Genomic DNA, 20,876 nt, shown 5'->3' on the forward strand with positions numbered 1-20,876 from the left:
AGATTTGGTTTATGGTCTGTGTTCTCATTCAAAAATGACCGATACTGCAGTTACACCCTATGTTCAGCTAGAAAAAAAAATGTGTGCTCTCATCTTTTAAGCATAATTTGACAGTATCCTCTGTGTTGCTCCAAAGTAACAAGCCTTTCAGTCCTCTGTGGAAAACCTGGTGAGTGAAGTTGGGTTTGGTGTAGGAGGACTGCAACTGGAGGACCTTTCATGATGAAGCACCATGCCAGGGCAACGCTCCTGCATCGTGCTCTTTGCTGTGGGACACTGGGATCCCTCGTGGGACAGGTGCTCCCACAGGTGCTCCCAGAAGCCTTGACAATGGTGGATAAGCCTGCAGTGAAAACTCTTCCTGTAGCTGAAGCCTTTGATAGCACCATAAACCTTAAGGGGATTTTTATAGTACTGAGAACCAGAAACACCTTTTTTTTTTTTTTTTTTTTTTTTTTGGTGGGTTTTTATTTTCTCACCTGATAATTTAACTCACCATTTCTCCTATATTCTTGTGCTACAAACCAGCCACGGCTGTTCATTTTCTCAGAGTTACTTCTGATTTTTTAAAACCATTGCTGTATTCCCCTCTCTGTGTTTCCTCCCTCCCCATGCCCTCCCGCTGAAGTAGTTTCCCATTGTCCTTTTAAAAGCAATTATCCTATAGGCTGCAATATCCTTCTCTTAGGCTGTTCTTGGAGCTTGTCCTCCCTTCCTTTCCTAGCTCCATTTTGAAAAAGGATGTAGTAGAAACATACATGGTTTCCAACATCTTTCTATGCTCTGAATTATGGAGTGCATTGTGATACAGGTTTGTGGGGTTTTTTTTTTTGGGTTGTTATTTTCCAGTCCTTTCCTAATGGTTACTAGTGCTTAGTGTTTTGAGTTTTTAACTTGGCGTCTTATTTTCATAAGATTGCAGTACCTGCTGAGAGCTTGGCTCTGAGTGGGGACAGCAGGTCAAAGCCTGGCTTTTTCTGTGTATGTGAAAGTTGTTAGGATTATTTTCTCTGTATAGGCGATTCTGCATTTATCTCCGTATGTCTTTTTTGTTTGTTTGTTTTAGTCACAGGCAAGCCATAAGATGTGACTACAACACCCTGCAGTCAGTCTTTTTGCTTTTAAAGGATGTGATAGTGTTACTCATAGTTTTCTGGGAGCGTGAGGGCAGGGAGGTCTAACAGAGCTCTTTTAGAGGAGGCCTGCCAAAGGTGACTGACTCCCCAAAGGAGTTTAACTGCTCTAACGGAGATAAAAACTTTTTCCTAGCAGGGCTGGAAAAGTACTAAGAAGCCTTTGGCTTGGCCAGACAGGTCCCAACCACTTCACGCCCGGATGCAACCTGTTGTTTCTGACACGTTCCAGACAGACAAAATTGCACTTTCGTCCCCACCCACTTTAATACTGAATCCAAAATAGCAAGAGATTCAAACTTTTCCTGAGAATGTTTTAAGCAAGTATCATTCCATTACGTGCTGCTCCCTAGCTTTTAAGGCAAATTTAAAAACAAGTGAAGCCCCAGTATATTTTGTCTCCTTTTTATTTTCACTTTTATACAAAAAAAAAGTCTGACATAGTCACATCAATGAGAACAAGCTGCGGTGTGCATTCTTGCCACAACAATCGTATAGGAATTTAAAATATATTGGTTTATTGTTTGCAATAGCAATGTTAGTTTGCCTTTCCCTCTTAAATATCACCAACGCCAAATTGCTGAGCTTGAAATTCTTGAAAGTCCTCTGGGATAGTGTCTGAAAACAGGAAAATATGCAAAAGTTTAGTACTTTCTGACAAAATCAAGGAGCACTTAAATTAATGAATTACCCACCTACTTTTTTTTTTCAGTTAAGATGCCTTCTCTTTTGTTTACACATTAAGAATGAACAGGGAATGTTTCCAGTTTTAGCTGTACAACACTGAAAAGCACAGAGAGGCTAACAAGACGCTGCGTGCTACACTGCCAGCCTCTAATGGAGTACTGTCAATCTTCAAATTACACTTTCACCTAAAACCTTTGTGGCTTCCCCTCTTACGTTTTTTATTAATAAACACTGACCAGAAAGGCAGAAAGTGTGGTTGCCTTGCTCTGCACCCCAGACACAAGCTGACAAGCGTCAGCGTCTTTTATTTCTCATGTATCCTAATTCAGGATCCCTGTGATGGTTTCCCATGCCACAAGAAGGGACAGAAACATTAACCCAAGGACCAACAGCAACTGGAGGAAAAACTTCAGAACTGGCAAAGGGAGCTGGGTCAATGTCGTAACTACAGTTCTGTTTGTTTGAAGTGTTCAGTTTGCAGTGTGCCTTTGCCAGATCCCAGAATATTTTATCTGGAGAGCCACAGAGCTAAACGTAGACCTAAACCTACAGCCAAAGCTGGAGCCACGGCAGTGAAGCTCAACTGCCTGACCTCACCTTTACTCTGCTTATTTTCACCCTGATGCTGGACAGGTAACTCCAAATCCAAAAATAGCAGTAACTATATAAATACACACAGCATCTACCAAAAAGGGGTAAGTCAGTCCTTTGCTGTTTGTTGATCACTTCTCTTTTTGAGGCCTGGAAATTCTTTTTAAGCTTTTTCTGCAAATGAGGAACTTGCCTGAAATGAAAGCAGGAATACTTGGGGGCTCCAGAGATGACTTTGAGGGGGTTTCATTGACTTAACTGCAGCGCCTACAGCAAAGCCACTACCTGTTCACTGCCAGGAAAGTATCTGCAACTTCAGTGGCAGATGTGAAACATGCTTTCTGGGAAACCACATGTTATTCGAGACTCTTACCAAGTAATTTTTGATTGTAAACACCACTGTCTAGAAGTTCCTCTTTAACTATGACCTGCAAGCACTCGCCTAGGTGTACCTTGATGGACCCAAGAACCACGGTCCATCACCAGAACAAGCCACGGAGACAGGGTCTGGCTGTGCAGCGACTGTCCACTGCAGACTTGGGCTGGGCTTCTTTGATTCACAGAAAGCAGAAAAGGAAACCATTCCAACTTGGCTGGTAGCTTATTTTCCTAAGGCTGCCTTCGTGAGGTAGGGGTTGATGCTGAGAGGAGCGGGGCAGCCTCTCCAACTCCACTTCAAGCTAGCTGAACTGCTGCCAGGGCAGAAATACTCTAACATGATCAGCTTCGGTGTGAGCGACCAAGGTTTGAATTTTCCCATATTGTGGGAGATCAGGGCTAAGCTCCAAGGCTCTTACCCCAAGAAGAGTGAGCCAGCACGCTCCCAAAGAGTCTGAGAAGGATTCCTCCGTAGGAGAAAGGGCATCTTCTGATGCTGTCCTCGCACAGACAGGAGCAACCAGCAAGTACACGAGTGACACTGACTCCTGGTGACTAATCCCACTGGCTCTCCAGATTTATTTCACCTTGTATTCAGAGCTGGAGGCATCCTATACATGATGGCCTCAGTATATTGTGCACATACAACTCTCACGGTTGGTTGGTTTTAAATAACGTTGCTAATTCTCTGATGACAGCTATACTACTTAGTTGGCACAAACTCTGCAGCAGAGTGACTGCTCTGGGAGGAGCAGTTGTGAGGTGTTAGTTCCCGTCTGGCTGGGCTGCAGTGTGCTGCTGGTGTCAGGGGAGGTGTTTCACAGCTGTGAATAACTTGTAAATGAAAAGCAAAGGAAAGGAGGCAAAATGGCTTAATATGGCTTAATCCAACAGCCACACTACTCGTTCTTCATGGTCACTTGCTAGTCGTTAGCTAAAATGACATAAAAGCAACATTACCGTTGCAGCGGTATTTCAGGTTGGACCAAATAATGTTTTCCTGAGAGAAGCAGAAAACTCCAAGCCGTCCTCCTCGCATCGTGGTGTCTATAGTTACACCAGAGTCTGCCACTAGGTCAGAGCCTTCATAAAATCTTGCCCTTAATGAAAGCAAACAGAAGCTCTGTTAGGTCTTTTCCAAGGCTGCAGCATTCATAAAAGTAATTTCCTTACCCATGGTGACTCTAGCCTCGGATGTGCTATCCTCCCACCTAGCGTAGGGGAGAAAAAGTAGTTAAGTTCCTCTGCAGGCTGGGAACTGAAGCAATGCTGCATGCTGGCAAGAGCTGGGCAGGGAGGGTGTTTGGTGGTTGCTGTTTTTTTACACATCCTACAAAAGCCCTGGGATGTTTTTTTCCTGTAGTCAGTCAGGCTGAGAGCTTTAATTCGAAAATTTCCACAGTTGACAGTTATCATCAGAGAAAGGGAGAACCAGATTACATTGTTTGAAGAAGGTCAGATTGATATTGTCTCACACAGTTTGAAGCTACACTTTTTTTTCAAAAACAGGCAAAGTTTCAGACAAACCACTTGGAATCTTAAACTTGTGATATTTCTCTAAAAATGTGAATATGAGTAATTCCAGGAACAGTTTCAATGATCTGGCATCTTCTTGTTAGAAAACCCATCGGCAAATTCCCAAATAGCTCTGGGAACAGCTGTGCCCTGCAAGCTCTCCAGCCCATGCCCTGTACCGGCGCCTTGAGCAGGACCACGCTGGAGCCAGCCGAGCTGCTGCAGTATTAAGTCCTCAGCCTCTGGGGTACTGGGTAAACGACTTAGAGGATGAGGAGCCTGGAGGGCCCCGTTTTGGATGAGGACACTGCTGGTCTGACAGGCAGTAAAATAGCAAGCAGTGAAGGGAAAGAAAGTTCCTGTGTCTTTTCATATAATAAGAAAAAAATAAACAAACACAATTCCTGTTAAGTTCCTGAGTTTATTTCCTGATTTGCTAAGGCAGTTCAAAAGTATCTGCACAATGAATAGAACTTGTTGTCTTTCAAATTGCCGTGGGAGATGCTGGTTCCAGTGACTTTTTCCTAGGCTTCCTTGAAGCCTCAGAAAACCTTTGCTAGACACATTATGGTCTGTGGCATCTGGCCACACAGCGAGATGTGGACAGAGAGCTGGCAGAGGTTTGCTTTAGGCCTGGCTGCCTTTTGTTTTTGAAGGCTCTTGTGACAGTGACTTTGCCACTTTTCCCAGTTGAAGGGGGCATGAATTAGGCTAGCTAGAGAGATTGCAACCACAGACAGATGTTTGCTTGTAAAGCAGCTTCACAAACAGCCTGGTATAAAGAAAAGTTGCCACCAAAAATCTGTTCACTACTGCCCTGTGGCTGGGACACAATAACTGAGAGTATAAATGTTCTTAATCCATTTTAGCATAAAGCCAAACACACTCACTCCAATTACCGCTGAAGATGATGCTCTGCACTAGAAAAGTGGAATAATTACACCATCAAATTACTGCATCTTAACTGCAGGGTGGTTATTTTTTTTAAGAACACCTGACCTGTATTTCTGTTCTGTTCTAAGGTTGCAAAACCTGAGCTGAGGATGCCAGAGCAGTTTAATTTTTGCATTTTAACATCAACCTTGATCTACAAGTATAATTCCTGCTGATCTGGATGTTGCAGAGTAAAACATTTCCTCCTGAATAGTGAATTTTTTAAAAAATAACTCTTTTCTTTCCAAATGATGAAATAAGAATAGATAATATGCTCTACGTAGCTTTGACAAACTTTCTGAATATGCGGTGTGTAATCTCAAATCTACCACATCAGGATAATTACTGATCTTACTTAGGATGACAGCCTTTAAGTGGACAACTTTGATTAATTCTGTTATCCCAGAATACGTAAATGAACTATCACAATTCCAACAAAAATATTCTAAAAGATCAAAATAAATAAATTTTGAAATGCATTGTGTTTCAGATCAGTGGCCAGTAGTAGCCTGGAAAACAATTAAAGCCAGAAAAGGGCTTCTTAGAGTTGGGCATAGTTATAACAGCCAGATGGTAGAAAACTTCAGTTACAAACAAGCTTAGCTTGGAATTGTCTTTCCCAGGAAAAGAAGTGCAGGATGAATTTCACAAGTCTAACCTGAATAAGGCTGCATCAGTGCAAAGCCCAGACATACTATAAATTCTCAGATTATCATCTGAATTAAGTGTTGAGAAGCAACAGTTTAGGCAGACACGTATCTCTACTCACCTTATCTATCCTTTCCTCTCTTACCTGATATAACCAATCTGGGGTCTGTGCTGCAAGAACCAGCGGTAGGAGACTTTGTCTTTCCACCCTACATTTCGGGGGTCCTTCCAGAGCAGCCTGACCTGATCGCTGGTGTCCCCCGTGTGCCAGAGGGAGTTGCGGAGGTGCTCGCCAGGGCCTGTCTTGGATTTCACAGCCTGCAGAAATACAATTTTCCAATGCTGATCACAGAGGAATGTTGCTTTAAGGACCTCTAAGGTTTTTTTTGTAGCAGGGAGCAGGTCCGCAGAAGTACCCTCCCTCCTGCTCACAAGCCTCTGACTTCTCTTGTGTAATGGCAGGCGCTCCTGCATGGAAGAGCAACTGAGTACCTGGCCCAAGGAGAAGGAGGCAATTTCACCAGTTACAGCCAGAGCACAATGAGAGCAGGGACTACATGCTCCAGCTGATGAGCAGGGGCAAGACTGGAGATTAAGCTCCTTTAAAAATAGTACTATTACAGCAGCTGCCTGACCTCGCAGTTTTGACACTGGGAGAGAACAGCAGTCGGGCAGCACAGCCAACACGCAGGGCGATGGCTTGGCCAGTGGTCTGGCATGACAGCTTAGCCCATCGCGGTCAGACAGCAGAGTGGCATGGCCAACACATGGCAGGATGGCACAGACAGGCACCACTGTGTCCCCTGCTAGAATCCATGACCAGTACCTTTAGCTGAATGCCGGGCTCTGCAACAGCTCTGAAGGGAGTTGCTTGCCAGTACGTCTGTTCAGTCTGCTTCCACATTACCACATAAAAGCTAGAGCTGTCTTGATAACCAAAAATAAAGCCAGCGTAGTCGTCATCTGTCACCGTGTTCACATGGAAAGTGCCCTCAAAGTCAACACCGTTAAAAGCTGTGTAACCTGAGGATAGACGCAGGTTAAAAACGCATGCACATGCTGCAAGTTTTCTGCTGTGAAACTTGAATCTCAGAAGAAGGTACATACCAACAGCAAGGCCAGGATCACTGTTCATAGTCTGCACAATTTCCATGCCCTGCAAGAGTAAATTCAGGATGGTTAGCGTGCGTCACAAGGTGGGCTGGCTAAGCCTGCCAGCCTCTTCTGTCCTCCACCTAGCACTCCCTCCACCCATCGCCTCTGTTTGCTCACAACATGTCTGTAACACTTGTAGCTCAGAATGAAAAACTACAATCAAATACTAATGTTTCAGCTGCTCGTGTGCCCCGAGTCAGGAAGGATTTTTCTTTTCCCACTGCAGAATTGGACACATTAGTACTCTGATACTTTCTTTTCCTACCCCTTCTCCTGGAAGTCACTGAACCTGACTAGAATTGGAGACGGGATGGGGGCAGGGCACAGAACGGGAAGGAGGGAGGGAGGGAGCGAGGGAGAGGGCTGGCATGAGGAAGAGAGCTTTTCCTAGGCTTAGCTCATACAGTTTGATCATGGAGTCTGGAATCACACTGACTGCCAGGACTGGGTTAAGGAAGGTGTACACATCTCAGCTGGCTCAGTAGAGACTTTGTCAATGGAAATACATTGCGCATACCTTGTGACTCAGAACACATCAGCCTCCTGAAGGGTAAAATTTGTCAGTGTAGATAACTGTTATTGGGCTCCATGTAGGAGTAAATGCTCTGCTATACAGCAGGTCAGACTTCCAAATTCTGGGAAGGACTAATGAAACTGTTTACTATAGAAATATTTCAATAGCGTGACACAAAAGTCTCCTGTTTGTCTTCCTGGCAGCAATGAAATCCACCCAGAACAAGCTGATCAGTCTGTAGTTATTTCAGATTATTAGGAGCATCAAGCTTCAAGCTATCATATGCTAAAAGGAAGTTCCTTCATTAGAACTCCTGTAAAACAGTCAACCAACCAACAGCTTCCACTGTTCACTTGTTTGCCAGAGGTCCAGCAATTACAATTTACTGTGGTTTTCAAATTATCTTTCTCACACAGGTAAGACAGACCAGATGTATTTTTACCTGGTTCAGAACCACCCAGTTGGGATCAATCTGTGCATCCCCCTCTGGGTCCAGCACCACTGTCTGATAGGCCCTGAAGTCTGTCAAGGTGATCTCTGCGTTCTCAGGGCACACATCGATCTGATCAATCACTGTATCCTGGTCAAAATCAGACTCGCAGATATCTCCAACTCCATCACCTGAATGCATCAGAGAAGTGAAAGCAGATTTATGGTGCAGCAAGTAGCCACATCTGGCCAGGCCACTGGATCAGGGCGCCCAAGAAGCAGGTGGAGTCTCAGTCTTGATGGCTGCTGTGCACAGGGAGGGGACCTGAGGACCTCTGCCTTGGCCAAAGGGCCGCCAAGTGTTGGGGTCCCTCCTGGGATGAGCGTATGCACCCATGGTGACAGTTGGATCCTAGTGCACATGTGTAATGCCTGGGGAAGCATGTAGTGCCTAAGCACCAAAATGGCTCCTGAATACCCATCTTACCATTATCATCTTCCTGCCCTGGGTTGGGGACCAGCCTGCAGTTGTCAGGGCCTGGAGGCAAGAGGTCAGGAATGCCATCATTATCATCATCCTCATCACACTCGTCACCCAACCCATCCTTATCCGTGTCCAGCTGGGAGCTGTTGATAATGGTGGGGCAGTTGTCTGTGCTGTCCTGGTGCCCATCGCCATCACTGCAAGGACAGAGACAAAAAGAAATGTCACGCAGGCATCAGCTCCTGCCTCTCATGTGGGATGGCATGGGTACCTGAGTGGGAAATGCACTGGAGACACCTTCAGAGGTGGGAACAGACCAGTGGGCCACCATGACCTAGTGTCACTCAGGTGGATGGACAGCAAGGAGACAGGGAACAAACAGAGACTGTATGATAAGGTAGCAGAAAGATGAAGACTAAGTCTGGAGCTATAAAAATACTCAGATAAGGAAAAGAAAAAGAAGCCTTACATGGAGTGGGAAAGACACCAAAGCCCAAGATCGCAAATAACATCCACTCCTAAAGGATGTGTAAGGTACATGCCACAAGTGCAGTGTTACCAATCAAAAGACACCCAGGAGACAGCAAGAGCTCAACAGCTGGTGTGCCTTGTCACACACGTTGTCCACAAATGTCTTGGTGCTCATGAATGTGCAGGTGTGAGTGTGAGTGAAAATTTATGGGAGACTCTGCATGAGCACCTGAAATCAGATTTATTTAAAAAACAAGCCCCACTTTCACCCTCCTGCAAAGCACTAGTGTTGTTACATTACGGTCCCATGGGGCAGCCTCACAGTAAGAAAAAGGAGAAAGTCTGTAGCTCCCAAGCACCCGTCCAGTCCTGGGCTGCATCAGCTGATTACAGCGAAGAGTCACCAGGAATGGGGACATAGACCACAGAGAAGGGTTTGGGAAGTTATGCGTTGCTGCCTTGTTTCTCCATGCCAAGCATTAAGTCCATCTATGCAAAAAAGTGGCCTGCAGTCAGACGTGTTTTGTACACGTTTTCTGGTGATAAGCAAGCGTGTTTCCCCTCAGCAGCCTTCTGCCTAGCACAGGCAGAGCAGAAGAGACGTGCAGTCAAATTACAGCAGTGCTGCACCTCATAGCTATGCATATTCCCACCTACCTCTCCCTTCTTAAGAAAAGTGCTTTCATTTTAGGTCAGAGCAACTAATGTCTGTACATTCTTGAGATTAAATGCAATGAGGGCCACACATACGTATCTACTGCAAGGTTAACCCCAGGCAGAACTACAGCATTTCTACCAGGCAATGCTTCATACACATTAGTTAGGTTTGAGGGGAAAAAAAAAAAGAAGGTTTGTTTTGTTTTTTTTTTTTTAAACAGGAAAAAACCAAAGCCATATCTACTTAAAACAGCTCCCAGTGTGGGGCCTTGGCAGCTACTGGCCTAAGGCTGGGAATGCTTCCTGCAGAGGTGAGGATGTGGGCTCCCCACACTTATCATCCCAGACAGTAGCACCCACCAACGGCCCTGGGGTGAGACCTTGCAGCCATCTGTGGCTGGTAAAGTGATGTGCCAGCACAAGACTTATCACTTCCCTTTCCTTATGCAGAAGCTGCTTCCAACCAGGCGTTAGCAGTTTGTCGTAGAACATGCTCCCCTGAATGCTCAGGGCATGTAAAAGCCATAGAGGAGCTGTGCCACCTTGCCACTCTTGCTGAGCTAAAGCAAGTATCTGCAAATGTTTTACACTTGATAATAAAATTCTGTTTCTGAAACACCAGGTTCTTACAGAAAAACATACAGCCCTTAACTGTGATATTTCTGCTAAAGAAAAAAAAAAGAAAGAAAAGAGGAATGAAAAATTAGGAAAGGAAAAAAGATGTTACTTCACTAAGAAGCTCTGAGCAGTGCTCCGGGTTTTACAGCCAGATAACTGCTCTGAATGTCACTTCCACAGGAATTCCCCGGAAGCCTGTGTGAATATGGGGCTAAAGGTGAAGGGCTCTGTAACTGTACTGCTACAGGGAAGTGAACCAAAAAGGCTGATAAATCATAAAATTGTTTTTGAAATAACGTCTCTTTGAGGAGGTACTGGAATTAAATCCAGGCTAGTCTGAGGCATTGCAGCTCTCCAGGAATCCACAGGATGCTTCAGTGCAAAACTAGCTTCTTCCACTTTCCTGCTGCTGTTAAAAGCCACAACACAGCATACCTGTCCTGATTGGTGTCACAGGAATCTCCAACCAGGTCATTGTCAACATCCGACTGCAAAAGAAAACAGAGAAAGTTCCAGTATCGGCTGCTGGGACCATCTATTAAAACGGCAGTATTAAACCAAAACACGACCAAATCAAATACAATCAAAATAAAAGCATGGAAAAACATTTGTTTTACAAAATGTATTTGCTCGTTTCCATTCTCCATCTAACCAAAAAGTCAGTTTTATTACAGAAAAAATCTTGAGACAATGAATAATCAAGGGTTAAATTTGATTTGAGCAGTTCAAGCAAAATGAGTAGTTCAAGCAAGATTCCTCTGCTACTGGAAATAAGTATCCCTCATTTCTAACCAAGGCTGATTTCTTAAGCAGCTTTAAAAATCTACCATGTTTCTCTTAAGTTTCCAGCATTTTTTTTAGTCACAAGGGGCCTAGCCAGAATTCAAAACATATGAAAAGTCCCACTGACTTCTCACCTAGGAGCAGTGAAATTTTTGCTAAATAAGGACACCAGGATTTTGTCCTAATCAAAGAAATATCAAGTGTAACTGAATCACACCCCTGTGTGGAGTCTGGCATTGGAATCCGTGGGACTGAAGCACAGCCACATTTCAGAGCATGACAGTAGAAGATACCAGCAGGCCAGAGTGCTAACAACATCCCAAGTTATGAGAACACACCTGGTGGCACCCCATTCCCACGTCAGGACAGTTTGAAGCTCCATAAAACTTTCCTGAATACCTTTAAATTATAAACACTGTGGCTGCATGGGCTGCCTCATTCTTTTGCATCTTTTTGGACCTCGGTAGTCGTCCCTCTCCCTAAATGAGGATACTTTTTCCTTCTGTCTGCTAACCTGGTTTGGGTTGCTGATTGTAGGGCAGCTGTCACAGGCATCACCAACACCATCATTATCCTTGTCCTCCTGGTCTTGGTTGGGGATCCTCTGACAATTATCCAAAAGATTCTTAATACCTAGTGAAATGTGGATTGGATGTTAGTTAAGAATAATTCCCGTATTTGTTACTGTACAACATAAACATCAAGAACAGTAAAGACACTATTCCTTTTCAGCAACTACTTAGTCTTGCAGTGACATTATAAGCCTGCACAGCAAATATTCCTTATGTGTGCATCCATTCATTTCATACAAGTCAGAAACATCTTGCTAAAGAACAGCTTTCAACCCCATCACACACACTTCATTAATTACAGACAATTCATTCTATCTTGTTACAGGACAGGATGTGTATCTTTGTTATTTCATTTGAAGGGCTGTGATTTTTTTACTTCTTCCAAGCCTCCTACAGCAATGAAAATAACACATTGTGTAGCTCTTGGGCACCTGGGACAGGCAGCAGCTGGGTACTCTGGACATGTCTGCACCTTTAAGGAATTACCGAATGACCACCAGCCTTAACTTACACATGAAACATGGCTTGGTTTATCTGTTACAGTGTTCAGTGCTTCCAACAGAGGCTAAAAGATATATATTAATCTAAATGAAAGGGATTCCAAACACAAGCTTCATGAAGAAAGTCAATGTGTTACATAACACTTAGCCACCAGTGACAGGAAATCCCCTAACACACGGCACATTCTGGGCAAGTTTCAAGAACATCGGAGAAGGTGGAAGTGAAGAATTACCAACCATCTCCATCCATGTCATCATCACAAGCATCTCCTTTCCCGTCACCATCTGTGTCCCTCTGGTCATTATTCAGGATATTGCGGCAGTTGTCACAAGCATCTCCAAAGATATCTTGGTCGACGTTTCTCTGGTTAACATTGGGAGCCAAGACACAGTTATCCTGCAAGAGACACATATCCAGCTCAGGCATGAATCAGGTCATGAATCATTAATTTCTACTTTAGTGGATTTACATAACTCTTGTATTTTTTTTCTACTTTCACAAAAAATTATTACCATGAGGAGTCTGACATTTTAGGTGAATATTAGCTCTGTATCAGATTTCACTGGCTCCCTCAAAGCTCTGCTTTGAGCCACACCGTGGGAACCCTAAACATAAACACCCAGTATCACAAGGCTTTATTTATAACTTTGACTTCTGATTTCGGATGCATTCATGGTGAGTAACCTCCTTTGGTGCCCTGGCTTCCCTACATGGTCCTTCTCAAAAGCTGCAGTTCAGAGATCCCGACAGGGTTTGTAGATGTTCTCACCGAAAGGCCATTGCCCCCTTCTGGTACAGACTCAAACCAAAGCTGAAATACTTGCAAAACCAGGACTTTTTGATGCAAAAAGTACAGGTTTGGATTTTTGGTGTTTTTTTTTCTTGGTCAACCAAGCTGCTGTTGACTCTCTAAGACGGTCTGTATTTATTTTCTGATATATTTTGCAGTATTGTACGCACATGGAAACCTCCTTCGCTTTGAGAACATGATTCAAAGCTTTTTCAAGTTACTGGCAAGACACTTATTAATTTATGTGGGTTTTGGATCCTTCATGGAATGTGATTTCAGGTCAACCTGCTCTTTAAAAAGAACAGTAATGCAAGTAATGTTCCTGAAGGCCATGCTGTGGGAGAGTGTGACAGAAGAACACAAGTTCTGTATATAAAAAGCTCTAGAAATCAATGCTAAAACATAATAATGGAGCATACACCGGTGGGATTTAAGGGTGGGTGAGACAGTCTGGGGTTTTTGTCTTTTAATAGCAAGCATTATATAACAGAAAAAGACAGGATTTAGAGAGCTGCTGACAATAATGGGTATAGGATAAGCTCTGTCAAATAGTAGTGAGTCAGATTTCAAAATCACTGCCTATTGCAGTAACATGAAACTCTTCTGTTTGCACAGGCCTCTCCACCCTGATCTATACACAGCACCTGCTCATTGGGAATGCCATCTCCATCCGCATCCTCATCACAGGCATCTCCAATCCCATCACCATCAGCATCTTCTTGTCCAGAGTTTGGAACAAATCTGCAATTGTCCTAGACAAAAAACGAGACTTGTCTGGTGTTCTATGGCTAAACTGGATGTCTTCATAATTTAAATGATTTTTTCTATTATTGTCTTAATTAATCAATTAATCAAATTAAATACAATCTATCCAGAGGAATTCAATGACTTGAAAAAAGATTAATCCATCTAGTCATGTTTCTTCCACTCTTCTTCTTCAACCCTCATGCTCTGAATTATTATAGGATTAAGAAAGAATTTCTTACCTTTCTGCAGTTTTCAGCAGAGCATGAGAGTTCATCGTTAGGGTAGCCGTCTATGTCAATATCTTTTCCGCAAATATAACCATCACCAGCCCAGCCGATGCCACACTATCAATAAAACACCATGGTCGTACTACCAAAAGGTTAATGAGTCACTGTAGCAATATTGAAGAGGGAAACCCCACATCAATCATGAAAACACTAACACATAGAAGGCATGGACAGACACTGAAGTACAATGAGGTACACTTCAGCATCTCTCAAAGTGGAAACAAAATCTTTGTTTCAGGCTCTCTATATCTAGGCACAGCTAGAAAGAGCTAAGACTTGATGTTAAACGGAACGTGTACCTGCAACACCTAATGATTTCGGTGTGAGCTATAGATTTCTTTTAAACACTGATGGGGAATCAATTTCAGTTCCTCACCTGCTGATGGAGAAAAAGAAAAGAGGGGACCTAGGCAGAATATCCACCCAGCATCTTAGCAAGGGGCCCAGTGTTAGATGGGATGACTGTGTTTTTTTCAGTATGTCAAGAATACATCTGCAACTAGAAGTGGTTTAGAGAAAAAACTGTGCTGACAGTTACCAAGTTTGCATCAGCAAAGCAAGTGCATCTGCACATAAGTTTCTCTTAGCCAATTAAACTGGTGCAGTTTCAAACCAATGCCTAATTTGTATTGTAACTGAAAATATATGCATAGAACTGCATGTCAAACTCTGGCCTCCCCTTAAAATGAGAGCTTGGTACCTTCCCATTACAGCATGGACTTAAAATATCCTAGATTCCTCTTCTTTGAAATAGATCTACTTAAAAATACTACCAAAGCACATGCCAGCAAAAGCATGCACTGTATCCATATTTAGGACACAGGATTAGTCTCTTGCTTCCCCTTGCAAGCTGGAAAAACTAAGAAATATACTTGACTTACAATGAAACTTCATACGCCACTTGGTGCTCCCCTGCTCCCACAGCTGACAAGTACAGCCGTGCCTAGAATCTGTGGTCTCACTTGGAAAAATACGATCTCTATCAGCAGGTAAAATACAGGCACGTTGGGTATGCAGAGAGGACCCCTACTCACTGCTATATAGCTTAGCACCAGGAGAGGAATTTATCCTTGAGATGTCTTCTGTAGAGTGACACTTGACAGTCCTTTCTGAGGAAACTATGGAAAGTTTATAAAAGCCATTCCCAAAAGATCTAATTACACAGACAGAGTAAATATGGTACATAAGTATGGCTGCCTTACAGACATGCTGCAAGAAGAAAACCATCGCAAGATAGACTCAGTCTGGTTATTTTTGTAGCTGGTCTGGGCCAGCGTGCCACAGTCTGGGTTGGGTTAAAACACGCAACTGTATAAAAAGATCACAAAGACCTTCTCAGTTCCAGACTAAAAAAGGCTATTTTTTCACTGTACAAATACATGAATTTATGAACTCACAATGCATGTCACCTCTCCTCTCTTCTCCTCAATACAGCGGGCATGGACACTGCATGGATTGAGGGCTCGATTTCTGCAGCTCCTCTCAGCTTGGCATCCCCTGGCCTGGTCTCCTGTATATCCTGGTTTGCACTGGCCGCAGCGGTAAGACCCCTGTAAGAACAAAAAGTTACTAGCCAGCCTTTTAACAGGACTGCTTTCTCCTTCAAAGCAAGCACGTGAGCGAGATTAATGTCACACTGCCTGTGCTCTGCAAGTGTTGTTTTTCGCCCATTGAGGCCTCTTGCACAGTGAACAAACCTTATTTTCTATGTGAAAATCAGGTTTGGCTTCCACAGTGCATGCTGGAAAACATGCTCAACTCTGGCCTGTTTAGACCAGTCTTTTGTTAAGCCAGAGAAAAGTCATGTAGCAGCAAAAGTTTCTTTATGGTGCCTTGTCTCTGCCAGCATTACTCTGAGCTGCTTCCAGATGGCCAAAAGTTTGTGTAAAATTTTAAGCAGCACCTGTTTAATCAGATTGGATGCTCTTATTTCAGTGTAAAGCAGACCCATCAGTTTATTTAAACTCAGCTGGGCACAACTTTTAATCAAATAGAGACAAAAAAAGTTCACCATGTCTTTGTCTCATTTTATTTTTTTTCAACTTAAATGTTTTTAAGCCAATTTGAGCTAAATCTTGTTCTTCAGAGAAGAATTCAGGAGTTGAAGACACAGTCATCCTCATTTACACTGCAATAAGAACATCCATGTAGCGTTTTGCAGTGGCTTACCTAGATGCATACACATATATTTTATATATGTGCTACTCTCTTGTGTAAACAAACCCAAAGGAGCTAAGCCAAGGAATCTCCGTGTGTGCTGAGACAATGACCATACGAGATATAAACAAATAAATGCTGATAAGAAGAGGTCCTCTTTAGGCATCTAATGTGGCTTTTGTATCTATCTCACATACTTGTAGATTTGTAACCTATGACATAAAAGTTAATTGAAAACAATCTTTTTCCTTACAGAGAATAATTATTTTTGACATGTCAAGGAACAGAAACAAGCAGATCTCTGACAAACTTGTGCATCCATCCCTTTGTGGAACTGAGGCACATCACGTAACTTCACTCTTCCCATACAAAACCCGCTGGAGGATCTGTCAGGATTGTCCCAGTCCACCATGACAGAGAGATAGATTTACTACCCAACTGGGCATTACTTTTGTCCTCTGTTCCTAGCTTCATTCCAGATTTTAACTCAGTACTGTCTGCATACTTTCAGGCTGAAGATGAAGATATACAGATGACTGAAGAGTAAAATAATCACAAGGCCATACAAATGGTATGGACTATATAAAACATACTGGCCTGTGCACCTTCTCCTAATGGATGCCAGGGTATTATCTTCTGGAGTCTGCTGAATTTGCTCAGTCTATTCTGTCCTGTATCAAGCCCTGCTATGCCTGAAAATAGCCTTTTAGGCAGCACCTCCAGACCAAACTGTTTCTAAATGGAGACAGGAGTAAAAAACCCACACTGCTGTGTTTTGACAGATGGCAGGCCACTTGTTTCCACTTGCAAACAGGGCTTGATGTTCTCCTGAAAGGGACTAGTCATGTCTAGTCATACAATAAGATATAACATGTGACAGAAAGGTTCTAGATAAAAAAAAATTTAAAAAAAGGAGAAGCAGCCCTTAAAAAAACAAGGTTCTTCACAAGGAAAGTACATCACTTCAAACACTACCGGTAGCCTCAACAATACCTAGCTCCAAAAAAACCACCTTTACACTTGCAAGATACTTTTAATCCTTCTCTTACTATGGAGGAAGTGTGGTCTGTGCAGCCAGGTATAGCAGAACAGTATTTGACAGTGTCATAAACAGCACATGCAGGACAACCAGGTGATCAGGCTCAGCCAGCATGGCTTTATGCAAAGTGAGTCCTGCTTGACAAACCTGTTCTCCTTCTATGCCAAGATGACCCACTTAGTGGATGAGGGAAAGGCTGTGGATGTTGTTTATCTGGACTTTAGTAACACCTTTGACACCATTTCCCACAGCATTCTCCTGGAGAAACTGGCTGCTCATGGCTTTTCTTTGCTTACTCTTTGCTGGATAAAAAACTGGCTGGATGGCTGAGCACCAAGAGTTGTGGTGAACGGAGTTAAATCCATTTGGTGGCCAGTCACAGATGGTGTTCCCCAGGGCTCAGTTTGGGGCCAGTTCTGTTTAATACCTTTACCAACGATCTGGATGAGTAAGTTTGCAGATGACACCGAATTGGGGGGCAGTGTTGATCTGCTTGAGGGTTGGAAGGCTCTACAGAGGGATCTGGACAGGCTGGATTGATAGGCTGAGGCCAGCTGTATGAGGTTCAGCAAGGCCAAGTGGCAGGTCCTGGACTTTGATCACAACAACCCCATGCAACGCTACAGGCTTGGGGAAGAGTGGGTGGAAAACTGGCTGGTAGAAGAGGACCTGGGGGTGCTGGTTGACAGCTGGCTGAACACGAGCCAGCAGTGTGCCCAGGTGGCCAAGAGGGCCAATAGCACTCTAGCTTGCACCAGGAACAGTGTGGCCAGCAGGAGTAGGGAAGCAATTGTGCCCCTGGACTTGGCAGTGGTGAGGCCACACCTCAAATAGTGGGTTCAGTTTTAGGCCCCTCATTACAAGACATTGAGATCCTGGGGTGCATCCAGAGAAGGGCAATGAAGCTGGTGAAGGGTCTAGAGCACAAGACTTATGAGGAGCGGCTGAGGGAACTGGGGTTGTTTAGTCTGGAGAAAAGGAGGCCGAGAGGAGACCTCATTGCTCTCTACAACTCCCTGAAAGGAGGTTGTAGGGGCATGGGTTTTGGCCTCTTTTCCCAAGCAACAAGTGACAGACAAGAGGAAATGGCCTCAAGTTGTGCCAGAGGAGGTTGAGATTGGATATCAGGAAAAATTTCTTCACTGAAAGGGTTGTCAAGCATTGAAACGGGCTGCCTGGGGAAGAGGCTGAGTTGCCATCCCTGGAGGTATTTAAAACATGTGTAGATGTGGTGCTTAGGGACATGGTTCAGCGGTGGCCTTGGCAGTGTTAGGTAAGTTTGACGCAATGATCTTAAGGATCTTTTCCAACCTAAATGATTCCATGATTCTGTGATTTTAAGTGAAAGGTCCAGCTTGCTTCATAGCATTAAAACAGTTGTACACTCATTCTATTGGATCCTAACATCTTTCAAACCACTTCTACTTCTGCTATGCTTGCTCTCCTGGATTTCATATCTATGGATATTAAAAGTCTTGTACCGATTGCAGCTCTTCTCCTCTCTGTACTTATTTAGAGGGTTATCTGGTACTGCATAAATACCCTAACAGAACGAAGATATTACTCCCATAAGAAGAGTACCCAGGGGAACAGCTTGCTGCAGCAGCTCCCAGGTGGGAAGAGATGAGGGGAAGCAAAGTTTAATTTTTTGAAGGAGGTTCCTTGCAGTAATATACTCATAAACATACATAACTGGATGGTGGAGAGAGAATAGTTCCTGCTGTTCCTCAGAGAAAGTGATAAGGATACACCTCAGATGGACATGTTAATGACAAATAAAATATTGATTGTTTTTCATTATTAGTCAGGAAAAGAGGAAAGGATTCTTTGGTTTAGATGAAGCCAAAAAACAAACTGCATTATTCAGCTCTCCAATCAAAGCCATAAATGCAATCCTACTCCCATGGAATTTTGAAATAATCTATTTTTTAAAGCCACAAATGAAAAGGTGCTTACCAAAGTGTTTATGCAATGGGAATTTGGAACACAGAGTCCAAGTCCACCATTCTGACATTCATCAATATCTAAGCAGACCTAGCAATAGAACAAATCAACATGTAATAAAAACAATATGAATTTGAGATCCAAGTCTTAAGAAAAGCCACTAAAGTTTAACTCTAGAAATGAGTCATAGCCTCTCCTGAAACCCCTCTCAGAATGGCACAGACATACCCCATGCTAACTTTCCAATGGATGTCCAGACACATAAACCCTGAACAGACACTATGATACAGAAAACTTAAACCTTAGTATGGGCTTGTGGTTTTCCCACAAGAGTTTAGAGAAGAACTAAGTTCCCCTTATACGGCACTACAGGAACATGCAAAAAATAACAGTAAGAGAGGCCTTTTCTATCATACTCTTCGTAGCTCAAAGCCAGTTTACAGAAATCAACAGAGCCCCTTTAAAATTGATCAGAGATACCTATGAAGATAATGACATTTTTTTCTTGTCTCCACACCTGTCCTGAGTATCAGACCGTTACTACTCCCATTAAAGCTAAGCAAACACAACACAGATCTTCTAACTGAAACACTCTGAGCTCTGCCTAACTGCACAAGGCAACTGTGGAATGACTGAAGTATAAATAAAATGCAATACACATGCATCACCTCACCTGCTTATTGCTCTTGGCGTAGCTGAGTCCTACCCCTTGCACAGTCTGTCCTGTATATCCCGGGGGACAGGTCTCACATCGGAAACCTGGAGCAGTGTTCACACATCGCACTCCAGGGAAGCAAGGGCTGTAACGACACTGCAAAGAAAAAAATGAACCGAGCACACGTTCATGCTTCAGTAACATCCAGACTCTGACTATGTGCACAGGCCTCCCAGCCAAAGGCAACGCTACGTGCAGCGTCTGTATGTCTTCTGTTCAGAGCTGGCTTACAGAGGAAACAGTCTCTGCAGGTATTTCTGACCGCAGTAGATCTTTAGCTATCTCTGTAATTTAAGTAACATCTGCAATCTCCCATTATAGCCTGAGGTTGATGCCTAAGCTCTGGTCCCCAGTCCTTACTTTTGCTGGGCAGGTTCAGCTGCCTCAGAGGCTGGGAGCCCCGTGGGAGGGTTCAGACCACAGTATGAGGAAAGCCACCTAACTGCAACCCATCGAATGGTCTTGCAGTTGTGTTTTGTACACACAGAAGTGGCAGCAGCATTTTCCCTCACTTACATTTGGGCAAATCTCATAGCCAGAAGGAACCCAAACCTGACCCAGATGAGCAGAGATGTGTCAGTGGCACCTACGCATTTCTAGACCCAAGACTCAGAAACAACCTTCAGCACTTCTTCCAAAATACCACATGCCCACAGTATCACCAATGGCCTGAAGGCACCATTCGCTTCATTGCCTCATGCGGTTTTACAGAACAGCTGTGACCCATTTCACCGGCCTCGTGGGAGCCAATTTGGGAACCACATCCCATGTTGCTGCCTCTCCAACATCAACAGTAGCTGCTAGGTAATATTTGTCAGACAACCAAAAACATCACAATATCATTATGCCGCGTATGGCTCAAAGACAACAGTAAATAAGAAACATAAGAAAGAAATACAAAGGAGTTTTTAAAATATGCCTTTTTTCCCCCCTCTTCTGTCACTAACAGAAAAACATCCACAAGATGGAGGGAGAACAAGACAGAAGATACCCACCTACAACAAACATACAGCTTGTAACCAAACGCACACACACAAGGGAGCAAGGAAAGGCATGCTGAGTATCAAAGCGTGTTTGACGGAAAGATTTGTTAGAAATAGGTCCACAACTACCACAAGGAAAATGTAA

General features: G+C 43.6%; 1 protein-coding gene across 1 annotated transcript in view; it reads right to left on the bottom strand.

Moving 5' to 3' along the window:
• Positions 1 to 1,522: 1,522 nt before the first annotated feature.
• Positions 1,523 to 20,876, bottom strand: part of THBS4 (thrombospondin 4) — a 40,787-nt gene continuing 21,433 nt past the window's right edge. The window contains exons 8-22 of the mRNA XM_086771466.1: positions 19,707 to 19,844; positions 19,046 to 19,123; positions 15,291 to 15,443; positions 13,846 to 13,950; positions 13,504 to 13,611; positions 12,306 to 12,465; positions 11,511 to 11,629; positions 10,649 to 10,701; positions 8,471 to 8,664; positions 7,997 to 8,175; positions 6,993 to 7,041; positions 6,712 to 6,908; positions 6,031 to 6,203; positions 3,750 to 3,889; positions 1,523 to 1,751 (exon numbers count right to left, since the gene is read on the bottom strand). Of these exons, the coding sequence (XP_086627592.1) occupies positions 1,690 to 1,751; positions 3,750 to 3,889; positions 6,031 to 6,203; positions 6,712 to 6,908; positions 6,993 to 7,041; positions 7,997 to 8,175; positions 8,471 to 8,664; positions 10,649 to 10,701; positions 11,511 to 11,629; positions 12,306 to 12,465; positions 13,504 to 13,611; positions 13,846 to 13,950; positions 15,291 to 15,443; positions 19,046 to 19,123; positions 19,707 to 19,844 (1,908 nt within the window). The 3' untranslated portion in view covers positions 1,523 to 1,689. The remainder of the gene's footprint in view (positions 1,752 to 3,749; positions 3,890 to 6,030; positions 6,204 to 6,711; positions 6,909 to 6,992; positions 7,042 to 7,996; positions 8,176 to 8,470; positions 8,665 to 10,648; positions 10,702 to 11,510; positions 11,630 to 12,305; positions 12,466 to 13,503; positions 13,612 to 13,845; positions 13,951 to 15,290; positions 15,444 to 19,045; positions 19,124 to 19,706; positions 19,845 to 20,876) is intronic.

The sequence above is a fragment of the Chlamydotis macqueenii genome, chromosome Z (assembly GCF_036417535.1).
Source record: "Chlamydotis macqueenii isolate bChlMac1 chromosome Z, bChlMac1.mat, whole genome shotgun sequence".
Taxonomy (NCBI): domain Eukaryota; kingdom Metazoa; phylum Chordata; class Aves; order Otidiformes; family Otididae; genus Chlamydotis; species Chlamydotis macqueenii.